We start from the raw sequence: 12450 nt of genomic DNA on the forward strand, positions 1-12450 counted from the left end.
ACCCGGCATCATGGTGTGGGGAGCGATCTCCTACACTGGCCGTACACCACTGGTGATCGTCGAGGGGACACTGAATAGTGCACGGTACGTCCAAACCGTCATCGAACCCATCGTTCTACCATTCCTAGACCGGCAAGAGAACTTGCTGTTCCAACAGGACAATGCACGTCCGCATGTATCCCGTGCCACCCAACGTGCTCTAGAATGTGTAAGTCAACTACCCTGGCCAGCAAGATCTCCGGATCTGTCCCCCATTGAGCATGTTTGGGACTGGATGAAGCGTCGTCTCACGCAGTCTGCACGTCCAGCACGAACGCTGGTCCAACTGAGGCGCCAGGTGGAAATGGTATGGCAAGCCGTTCCACAGGACTACATCCAGCATCTCTACGATCGTCTCCATGGGAGAATAGCAGCCTGCATTGCTGCGAAAGGTGGATATACACTGTACTAGTGCCGACATTGTGCATGCTCTGTTGCCTGTGTCTATGTGCCTGTGGTTCTGTCAGTGTGATCATGTGATGTATCTGACCCCAGAAATGTGTCAATAAAGTTTCCCCTTCGTGGGACAATGAATTCACGGTGTTCTTATTTCAATTTCCAGGAGTGTAATTCGTTATCGAAGACTGGGCGTTACTTGTTGCAGGAATTGCACTTAATATAAGGTGCACCAGGATATAGTTCTCGGAAATCAGAACGAGCCTATAGAGAAAAGTTTTGCTACAGGCATAATCGTAATTGGCTGTACCTAATCGTCGTGGACAGAAAACTGCGCGAGACTGAGACCTGGATACGATCGCACAGAAGAATATGAGAGCGTGTAGTTGGAGTATGTCGGGGAGGTTTCATCAACAAGCACCCGTCAACTTGCCCCTGATACGCACCCACTAATGAATACTACAATTTGGAGAGTATTAGTGTAACAGCGATTACAGCCCTATCATAAGTAATGGGCCTAGTGATTCTGAAACTAGACTACAGGTCTGCCACTACTGCAGTACCAAACTTTATACAGTTTGCATTATTCTGAGAGCCAAAAAAATGTCTATATGGAATAAGTTGTTTATGTAAACAGGAAGCCAAATATTCACTTCCGACCACTAGTTTCTTATCTCAGAGAAACTTAGTTTAGGATCCTCTGCCATCAGTGTAATTTTGACGCTTAACGTTTCTGACACCCTCTGTACTTTACGACTTCTAGACTAAAGAAAAATCGCCGCAGTCGCAGGACACAAAAAAAAAAAAAATGGTTCAAATGGCTCTGAGCGTTATGGGACTTAACTTCTGAGGTCATCAGTCCCCTAGAACTTAAAACTACTTAAACCTAACTAACCCACGGACATCACACACATCCATGCCCGAGGCAGGATTCGAACCTGCGACCGTAGCGGTCGCGCGGTTCCAGACTGAAGCGCCTAGAACCGCTCGGCCACTGAGGACACAACAATTGCCTTTGATTATTGTTTGTGATAGCGCTGCTCAAAGGTCATCATTAGCGAATGATCCTTCTGTTTGACATAGCAGTTTTCAAAGATACAATGTTTTATACCAGATGAGGTAAGGTGCATGACGTTTTTTTCCACTCCAGATTTACTGTACCCATACTGTACGTGCCTAATGCGCAGCCGACCGTCCATTTCGCACTTGCTCTCCATGTATGGCTCATTAATCATAATGCTGATGGTGGAGGCACTATCGCAACACTGCTACGGCCGGTCAGGATTGTTACACTCACTGCCTACGTCTACCTCTATTAGTAGGAAACAAGAAAGAAGTATTCGAAATGAACAGCGGGAAATACTCGAGAAGCGCCTGTAGAAATCTGTAACATCTCCAAATGTTTACAAAAACTTGTGAACAATGATGTAACAATGAAATTACAATGAAATCCAGATCATTAGCTGCTTACAGGGGTTAATAAATATCAACGAGGCGAGTTGAAAATGTGTGCCCCGACCGCAACTCGAGCCCAGGATCTCTTGTCCACATGGCAGACGCTCTATCAGATTTTTTTTTAAACTCATTTTGTTCGGTATTGTTTGTTCAGTGCGGACGTCCCATGACACCCGGTCAAGTTCATCATTGACTCATTATCTCTGTTTGTTTATCACAGAGGGCAGATAACCCTCTGACCGAACACGCTGAGCTACCGCGCCGGTGAATCCGACTGAGCCACCGAGGGCACGGAGGATAGTGCGACTGCAGGGACTTATCTCTGGCAAGCTCCCCATGAGGCCCACACTTCCAGCTTACTGTCCACACACTACATTTGTAGTGCCAGTGCCCACTATACTCATTGCTCGCGGCAGTCAATCGACCGACTCACGTAAGAGTTTGAGCAATGTGAGTGCATCTGCACTGCAAATGTAGTGTGTGGACAGTAAGCTGGAAATGTGGGCCTCATGGGGAGCGTGCCAGAGATAAGTCCCTGCAGTCGCACTATCCTCCGTGTCCTCGGTGGCTCAGTCGGATTCACCGGCACGGTAGCTCATAGTGTTCGGTCAGAGGGTTATCTGCCCTCTGTGATAAAAAAAAAAACAGAGTTAATGAGTCAATGATGAACTTGAACAAGCGTCATGGGACGTCCGCCCCGAACAACTAGAATATAATGAACAAAATGATGTAAAAAAACGATAGAGCATCTGCCATGTAAGCAGGAGATCACGGGTTCGAGTTCCAGTAGGGACACACATTTTCAATTGTCCCCGTTGATACTTATCAACGCCTGTAAGCAGCTAATCGTCGTAATTGCATTCTCCGAGAGCTGCAAGATCACCAATGGTATCTGTATACGCCCGAAAGAAGAGATACCGTCTTCATATATATAAAGTAACTAAGTCGCAGCTCCTGTAAAACACTGGATATACATTCCAGTCCCAATAACACTTCTTAGGGTAGTTAATTCTGTTTCAAATATCACCATTTACGAAAGACTTGTCAGACTTCTAATACCTTACCTGAAACTGTTGTGTCTCAAAATACGCTGAACACGAACATAAAATCTCTGCGTCGAACTGTCAAGGAAATAACTTAATTGGCTTTCAAAACCAGATGATAAGCTCATATCAACCTAATGACTGGTGAAAATCATACTGTGTCCTAAATATTGTTTAGGTAACTGTACCCATAAAACACTTTCTGTTCATGGCGGCTGTTGCACTGAGAATAGCGTGTAGGCAGGAATTCGCTAGGCATATCGTTGACACTGATGCCTGTCTGTCCCAGTACCATTAAAATATTGATCTATAAATTAATATCAGTTTGTGATTTCTAGCAATTTTGACAAAGTCAAGGACTGCAATATTAATCACATGCATGGCACTGTCCATTTACAAAGTCATAGTGCAAGATTGGAAAGACAAGTAGTACAAAGCTCTGTTTAGTGTAATCGTCAAATCTGACCAGTAGGGGGGAAACATTTCAGAAACACTCCGACATTTGTTTACACGTTATAGGCATTTAAAAACCAATTACAACTGTATTATTTTACCTTAATGGTACGAATAGCGTAGTCAAAGTTTTAATGCTAGTTTAATACACCAAACGCGTATTTCTAAAACCGACGTCACGAACGCAAGACAGAGAAGTAGTTGTGCCATGCTCTGCGTGCACCACATTTAAGCAGTTGTCGTTTGTAAGGAGATAAATTTACATTTGCAAAGATTTCTCAGTGTTGTAACTTACTTACTGCTTTCTACCAGCGCTGACAGTAATATACATATTGTATGCGCGTTTTATCTGAGACCTTTAACATAAACGAAATTTATTTACGTAAGTAGTAAGAATTTTGTTATTGACCACACACCCAAAATTGGATTAAAACCCATTTATCGATCGACGTTTGGTCGTCTGAGAATACACGCTACAGTTCTGATAGAATTACTCTATCGTAGATCGCTGTATAACGGAGAACATTTTCCATCATATGGATGACTAACTATTCGTATAAAAAATAACAATTGGATAGTTAACTGACTGAATAGCTACAACTTTACATTTATTTCATAGGAAAGGAATTAGAAATGGCGAGGGTCTGTGCAAAAAAAAAAAAAAAAGAATCACATGAATTCCAATTTGCTAAACTTAATGAAAGAAAAATGTATGATGAAATAAAAGAAATTATTCAGATAGTGAAGGGAGACGAAAATTTAATAGTCATGGGTGACTGGAATTCGTCAGTAGGAAAAGGGAGTGAAGGAAACATAGTAGGTGAATATGGATTGGGGGTAACAAACGAAAGAGGAAGCCGCCTGGTAGAATTTTGCACAGAGCACAACTTAATCATAGCTAACACTTGGTTCAAGAATCATAAAAGAAGATTGTATGCATGGAAGAAGCCTGGAGATACTGACAGGTTTCAGATAGATTATATAATGGTATGACAGAGATTTAGGAACCAGGTTATAAATTGTAAGACATTTCCAGGGGCAGATGTGGACTCTGACCACAATCTATTGGTTATGAACTGTAGATTAAAACTGAAGAAACTGAAAAAAGGTGGGAATTTAAGAAGATGGGACCTGGATAAACTGAAAGAACCAGAGGTTGTACAGAGTTTCAGGGACAGCATAAGGGGACAATTGACAGGAATGGGGGAAAGAAATACACTAGAAGACGAATGGGTAGCTCTGAGGGATGAAGTAGTGAAGGCAGCAGAGGATCAAGTAGGTAAAAAGACGAGGACTAGTGGAAATCCTTGGGTAACAGAAGAAATATTGAATTTAATTGATGAAAGGAGAAAATATAAAAATGCAGTAAATGAATCAGGCAAAAAGGAATACAAACGTCTCAAAAATGAGATCGACAAGAAGTGCAAAATGGCTAAGCAGGGATGGCTAGATGACAAATGTAAGGATGTAGAGGCTTATCTCACTAGGGGTAAGATAGATACTGCCTACAGGAAAATTAAAGAGACCTTTGGAGAAAAGAGAACCACTTGTATGAATATCAAGAGCTCAGATGGAAACCCAGTTCTAAGCAAAGAAGGGAAAGCAGAAAGGTGGAAGGAGTATATAGAGGGTCTATACAAGGGCGATGTACTTGAGGACAATATTATGGAAATGGAAGAGGATGTAGATGAAGACGAAATTTGAGGTATGATACTGCGTGAAGAGTTTGGCAGAGCACTGAAAGACCTGAGTCGAAACAAAGCTTCAGGAGTAGACAACATTCCATTAGAACTACTGACAGCCTTGGGAGAGCCAGTCCTGTCAAAACTCTACCATCTGGTGAGCAAGATGTACGAGACAGGCGAAATACCCTCAGACTTCAAGAAGAATATAATAATTCCAATCCCAAAGAAAGCAGGTGTTGACAGATGTTAAAATTACCGAACTATCTGTTTAATAAGTCACAGCTGCAAAATACTAACGCGAATTCTTTACAGACGAATGGAAAAACTAGTAGAAGCTGACCTCGGAGAAGATCAGTTTGGATTCCGTAGAAATATCGAAACACGTGAGGCAATACTGACCCTACGACTTATCTTAGAAGCTAGATTAAGGAAAGGCAAACCTACGTTTCTAGCATTCGTACACTTAGAGAAAGCTTTTGACAATGTTGACTGGACTACTCTCTTTCAAATTCTGAATGTGGCAGGGGTAAAATACATGGAGCTAAAAGCTAGTTACAATTTGTACAGAAAGGAGATGGCAGTTACAAGAGTCGAGGGACATGAAAGGGAAGCAGTGGTTGGGAATGGAGTGAGACAGGGTTGTAGCCTATCCCCGATGTTAATCAATCTGTATATTGAGCAAGCAGTGAAGGAAACAAAAGAAAAATTTGGAGTAGGCATTAAAATCCATGGAGAAGAAATAAAAACTTTGAGGTTCGCCGATGACATTGTAATTCTGTCAGAGACAGCAAAGGACTTGGAAGAGCAGTTGAACGGAATGGACAGTTTCTAGAAAGGAGGATATAAGATGAACATCAACAAAAGCAAAACGAGGATAATGGAATGTAGTCGAATTAAATCGGGTGATGCTGAGAGAATTAGATTAGGTAACGAGAGACTTATAGTAGTAAAGGAGTTTTGCTATTTGGGGAGCAAATTAACTGATGACTGTCGAAGTAGAGAGGATATAAAATGTAGACTGGCAATGGCAAGGAAAGCATTTCTGAAGAAGAGGAATTTGTTAACATCCAGTATTGATTTAAGTGTCAGGAAGTCGTTTCTGAAAGTATTTTTATGGAGTGTAGCCATGTATGGAAGTGAAACATGGACGATACATAGTTTGGACAAGAAGAGAATAGAAGCTTTCGAAATGTGGTGGTACAGAAGAATGCTGAAGATTAGATGGGTAGATCACATAACTAATGAGGATGTATTGAATATGATTGGGGAGAAGAGAAATTTGTGGCACAACTTGACTAGAAGAAGGGATCGGTTGGTAGGACATGTTCTGAGGCATCAAGGGATCACCAATTTAGTATTGGAGGGCAACGTGGAGGGTAAAAATCGTAGAGGGAGACCAAGAGATGGATACACTAAGCAGATTCAGAAGGATGTAGGTTGCAGTAGGTACTGGGAGATGAAGAAGCTTGCACAGGATAGAGTAGCATGGAGAGCTGCATCAAACCAGTCTCTGGACTAAAGACCACAACAACAACAACAACAACAATGAAAGGAAGTAGGAAGAATTCAGCGCTTTCGGCTCTTACATAAAAAAACCATAGACACAAATGTTTCGTACAATACGGATGTTGTTAAATATTTTCACTCATAAAAGTATGAGAAATATAGGTATCATTTTTCATTCATGTTACAACGCTAGATAATTTTTGGAAATCTATTAGAGTGTGACGGTGGAAAGTTGTTGTTGTTTGCAAGTAGATTAGTTTACGGTTGAAAAGATTTCTGTGTTATACCTATCATTCAACGTTATTTTTAACTTTCTAAATTTATATACGTTACAAAAATGGGCGTATGTGTGTTTCTATGATTGTATAAGGGACAATCAAAATGTTTCCATTTGAAGACGCTACAGTTCAGAATAGGTATGCAAATTAAGCAAAATCTTCGGTAGCACTCTGGCAATCATCCCCTCGACACCTAGGTTGAAGATAAGATACGTGTTTGTTGAAACACTGTGCCCCACTGCGTGAAGAAGTGCGTGGCTGCCTGCTGCACATCCTCGTCCGACAAGAATCGTGGATCCTTCAAGGTATTTTTTAAGGAACCGAGGGCGTGGTAATCGCATGAGGAGAGATTAAGACTATAGGACGGGCGCTCAAGTGTCTCCTACTTGAGTTACCGTAAATTGTGAGTTACGACATTTGTGATATGGGGACGTGCATTATCATGAAGCTGCAGCACCAATTATCGCAGTTCTCCCATACTTTTCGTCTTAATTGCACGCCGTAATTTCTGCAGTGTTGCACAGTACCATACCTCTAGTTACAGACACACCACGTTCCTTGAAGTCAGTAAGTAATGGGTCCAATAATCAAAGAACGGGCTGAGCATCAACTTTTCAGCAGATGGCTGGCTCTTGAACTTCTTGGGACTAAGGGTCGATGGATGACACCATTGCATTGTTGGCGCATTCTACTCCGGCTCCCAGTGGTGGCCTAAGCTTTCGTTGCCCGCAGCAACGCGCTCAAGGAACGTGTTGCCTTGATACTTGTCATATATAATTTTGGTATATGAATTTTTGGTATCTGAATCGATTGTGAGCGAGCAGCGACATTGTAAGCTGTATCGTAGAAATTGAGTGAGTGTCTGTGAGCTGAGCGAGGGCGCAGTAGAGCAGACTCCGTTTACCTTTGATGGAGATAGAGAATCGGAATTCAGCTGTAATAGAGTTAGGCTGATAATGTGGAGCAGTATTAGTGAGGAAGCTATGGAAATATTATGAGTCAAATTTAATGTCTCAGTTTATCATATTTTCAATCGACATGATTGTGAAACTGGTTTGCGAAGGAAGAAATCTAATGGAATGTCAGATAAATACAATAATGATGTTACTTGTTTTCACTGTTGCTGCGCCTTCGAACTAACTTTGTTACTGTACTGAAAGTTGTTAAATATGAGAGATAGGAAAGTGTATTGTTTGGGATGTTGAGAGGTTCATTAAATTTAAAATCTGCCTTGAGCTCTTTTTCTCAACACACACACAAAAAATTGTGTTGTCATTTTTGCGCATATTTCATTTTCTTACCAACCTTTCGCTTACAATACTTTTTTATGAATTATCCAACCAAGTATGTTCGATAAACTGTTCGATTTGTAGTTAACAGAGAACTCATTCCACCTCTCGAGTGTATCTGCGTAGATACAGTAATTTGCAGCTTTAGCATAGCGGCGCACAAAAGAGAGCAGTACTGGAACGCGTTATCCAGATCTGCACAGAACAGAGGTAAACAGGAATAATTATGATTTTTTATTTATTCAATCAGGGCCAACAGTTAATCAAATTTTGCAAAGCCAGTTACTCTAGGTTTCATGGCCAAGTTAATTATTCAGGCAGTTTACACTGTTCAAAATTCTTGCAGTCAGATTGCTAACTCTTACTGAATGAAATTTTTCCCTTTTCATTACATTAATTACTTTAACAGTACAGCTTGCCTTTCATATTACATTACAAGTTTCATTACGACAGTTCATTATCACAGCTCTGGCCTACAATCATAAACAGAGTACTTCAGCCCATATTTTTATTATTTAAAGAGAACTTTCAGCCTTCAACGCTGAAACGCATCATGTGCTTCAGGGAAACAGCCACCCGGTTACCTTCTTCTCTGGTATTCAGCGCCTATGTATTTACTAGTTGCAGACTTTACAGCAGCCTGATTGTTCTCGGATAATGTGTTCCACGCTACCGAAGCTGATGTCCAGAACCCCTGCTAGCGCTCGAATGGTTATGCGCTCTCAAACGGAACTTTTTGATCGCCCCTTATATGTTCCACACCTCCTCTTAGACCATTGGATTGATTACTACCAAACTTGGTGCACATACAACATACTGCCAGGAAAAAAATAGTAGCAAGAACTGCCGACTTCCTACTTGGGTTGCAGGTGGTGGTGGAAAAGGTAATAAGGAGATGGACAGTGAGAGTGAGGGGGGAGGAGTTGGACAGAGGTGCGGTAGGAAAAAAATGGTTCAAATGGCTCTGAGCACTATGGGACTTAACATCTGTGGTCGTCAGTCCCCTAGAACTTAGAACTACTTAAACCTAATCAACTTAAGGACATCACACACATCCATGCCCGAGGCAGGATTCGAACCTGCGACCGTAGCGGCCACGCGGTTCCAGACTGAAGCGCCTAGAACCGCACGGCCACACCGGCTGGCAGTGCGGTAGGGGTTGGACAGAGGTGCGGTAGGAGTTGGACAGAGAGATGGGCGAGCTGTAGAGACAGATGAAGAGGGCTAGTGTGCAGGTGGAGAATGGAAGAGAATTTGAGAAGGCAGGTGGAAGAGAGGGAGTGTGTTAGGAGGAATAGGGATAGGGTGTGAAAAGCCTAGTGGAAGAGGGACAGGTTGCGAGGAGATATGTGTAAGAGGTACAGGATGGGAGGAGGCAGGTGGAATAGGGACAGGGTGTCATGAGGCAGGTGGTAGAGTTAAGAGAGAAATAGAAGGGGAAGGTAGATTAGAGGAGATATTCAAATTTTTCCTGATTATTTTGATGAAAGTGCAGTTAATATCTAGAATGGTGTAGGCAACCAGCGTAGGTCCTCTCATGTCTCTCTGTGCAGTTTATTGGGATGATGTAGTAGAAAGGAGAGGGGCGGGGAAGAGGGGTGTGGGTAGAAGGGGGGCGGACAGTGTGAAGACAGTGGCAAAGCAGTCCATCGCCGTAACGCCTGAATCAATTTCTACCAATATTGGCACATTTATCTCTTGCAGTCAGGAAATAAATCTATATGGGATAGAAGAAATTATTTTTTACTTATTAATCCGATTTAAAAATGTGATATGCTTGCACAGGATACAGAAGGATGGAGAGCTGCATCCTGTCAGTCTCTGGACTGAAGACAACAACAACAACTTTTTAAAAATATTTAAACAATAATTATTTTCTACTTTTTAGTCTTTATGTGAGTGAAATTTTCAATCATTTTCAAACATTTTGAGAGATTATAAACGAGCCAAGTGGTAAATTTGAGGTTTATTTCACTTCCTCTTCACCTATCTTAACAAATCTACTGCTTCCTGCAAAATTTGTACTGAACAAACAGGCAGACAAGAAAGGGACCTAATAAAAATGTGTTATTAAAACTGACTTACAGGTATCTGAAGCAGAGATCAATGGGTAGACACACGCTCCATGTGTGAAGTTCTGTAGGATCCAGAGGGACATTCAAAACTTAACAAAGAGCTCAGTCCTACCTTCCTTGCACCTAGACAACTCTCTTGTGGTAACCTGCAAACAGCGTTCCTAATGTAGTTTCCATACTTTTACACAACGCCCTAAGGCAAAGTCTTCTGGGAAAAGAAACAAACAAATAAATAAATAAATCTACTGATGTGTACAGGTTGAATATCGCGTTCAGTTGATAAACGAAGATCTTGCATAACTGTCTTCAGGGAAAGTATTTATTATACTTATGAGACAAGCCTTACTGGTACTTTAGATAGTAATAAGAATGAATTTAAGATGAACTGTGAAATTCTAAACCGGAATGGCCTATAAGAAAAAATAATTTCAGCCTAGGCTATGTATTCCGATCTTGGATTCTCAATGGAGTTCTTTATTCTGTTGAAAAATTCTACAGCAGGATGCCGGTTGAAATTATACAGGAGAAAGAAACTCCCAGATATTAAAAAATCAAGTAAAAGTGTATCTTGTTAGCCACTCCTTCCAGAATTTGGACTCACGGATCAAAATTACAGTTAACTCCACTCTTCGTATTAAAAAGACTTTGACTCTGTCACAATAAAAGCAGCTGGCAGTGTTGTGCGTGAAGTTATGTAAATGCTAATATGAAGAAGTGAGAGAAAAAAACCGAAGCTGAGTAGGGAAAGAGAAGGAGCAGTGACCTTGTTAAGGGGCTAGTTTTCTGCTAACACACATACATCGAATACTCTGGGAGTAAATATTGTAAAGATTAGTGTGGGGTAGATTAACATTAGTCACAGTTTAGTATTAGTATACTATACTATACTGTACTGCAGTGGCTGCTCCTGCCTGTTGCTGCATAATTGGACAGTTCTACGTCCCAGAAGGCTTTCCTTCGCAGTGAACTACAGAAACACAGTGTGTGAATGGACGAAGTGAAAACCCTGAATTGCATTTACAAATGAAATGCGATGAATGGGCTGTGTTAGATATTTGACACTTCCATGCCTTGAGTTGTTTTTCTGCTAATTTGTGTGATCTAAATGTAAATAGATTAGATTTTCTGCTGAAGTTCTAGATCCCACTGCTTTTAAAATGACTTCTGTTTAGTATCTTATTATTTTGATCTTTTATCTATTATTATTACTAGTGTTTTTTATGCAGCAAAATTGTATTGCAGAAAGAAATTGAGAATTTGCCAACAAACCAATTGAAATATATCTCCAGATATTACTGATTAGGAGGAGCCTTGCGCCCAATCGTGTGATTGGTGCTGTTGTTGATTTTGCAGTAACCCTACCCCTGAGTTGGAGGCCCTGGTGACGGAGGCGTGGCCAGAGTACGACGAGTCCTTACGCAGCTACCTGGTGCTGGCGGAGCCTCTGAGAACGGCCAGCGACATGTTTGGCCCCTACATGACCTTCTGGCATGACTTGCTGCCTTAGCTAATAATCCTTCAACCAACCAAGCGTGCAAAATGATACGCTGTCACTTGTCAGTACATAATAGTGACACAATTGCTGTTTTTTATTTTATAATATATTTCTATGACCTTCCGTTGTGCACACAGATAGCAACAATAACCATTTTTGGTATAACACGAGTATACACTTATTTTAATAAATGGACAGTAAGAGAAAAACTACTGTATTATGAAATTATCAGTGAACAGGTGTTCTTCTAAACAGTCATTTTCCAACGAACAAATGACATTTCGTCTATGAATTGTATTGGAATGCCAACCATGCGGCGAAAATATCTCATTACAAAAATTCAAACTTGGTGGCTGTAGAGTCAAATAAGATATACAAAACCTCACACATTTCTAGCCCGTACCATTTTAAGCGGAGACAGATGGACATGAAGTAATCCTTCCTGTTACTCAAACAACAGTAATTGTATAATAAAGTTTCTTGATTTAACTGTGATAATTCTTACTTTATTTTTCGGTGATAGAATCATAATACTAATTGGGTTAGATAGAGCAGCATTCAGTCGTAGAATTAAGTTGCCTTAATATGACATTTATAGTCACAACGCAGATCAGATTTCGACCTCTGTCAGGTCATTATCAATGCAGTGCGGAATTGTAACAGTTGTTCGTGCTCAAGTGAATGCTTACACAGTTCAACGACGTTGACCTGACAGGTCGAAATCTGATCTGCGTTG

The 12450-nt window shown here is 41.1% G+C and overlaps 1 protein-coding gene across 1 annotated transcript in view; it reads left to right on the top strand.

Annotated features, from left to right (window-relative positions):
- Window positions 1-12243, top strand: part of LOC126147195 (venom carboxylesterase-6-like) — a 110369-nt gene extending 98126 nt beyond the window's left edge. Inside the window, exon 11 of the mRNA XM_049915675.1 lies at window positions 11573-12243. Within this exon, the coding sequence (XP_049771632.1) occupies window positions 11573-11726 (154 nt within the window). The 3' untranslated portion in view covers window positions 11727-12243. The remainder of the gene's footprint in view (window positions 1-11572) is intronic.
- Window positions 12244-12450: the final 207 nt, after the last annotated feature.

This window comes from Schistocerca cancellata, chromosome 2 (genome assembly GCF_023864275.1).
Source record: "Schistocerca cancellata isolate TAMUIC-IGC-003103 chromosome 2, iqSchCanc2.1, whole genome shotgun sequence".
NCBI lineage: Eukaryota > Metazoa > Arthropoda > Insecta > Orthoptera > Acrididae > Schistocerca > Schistocerca cancellata.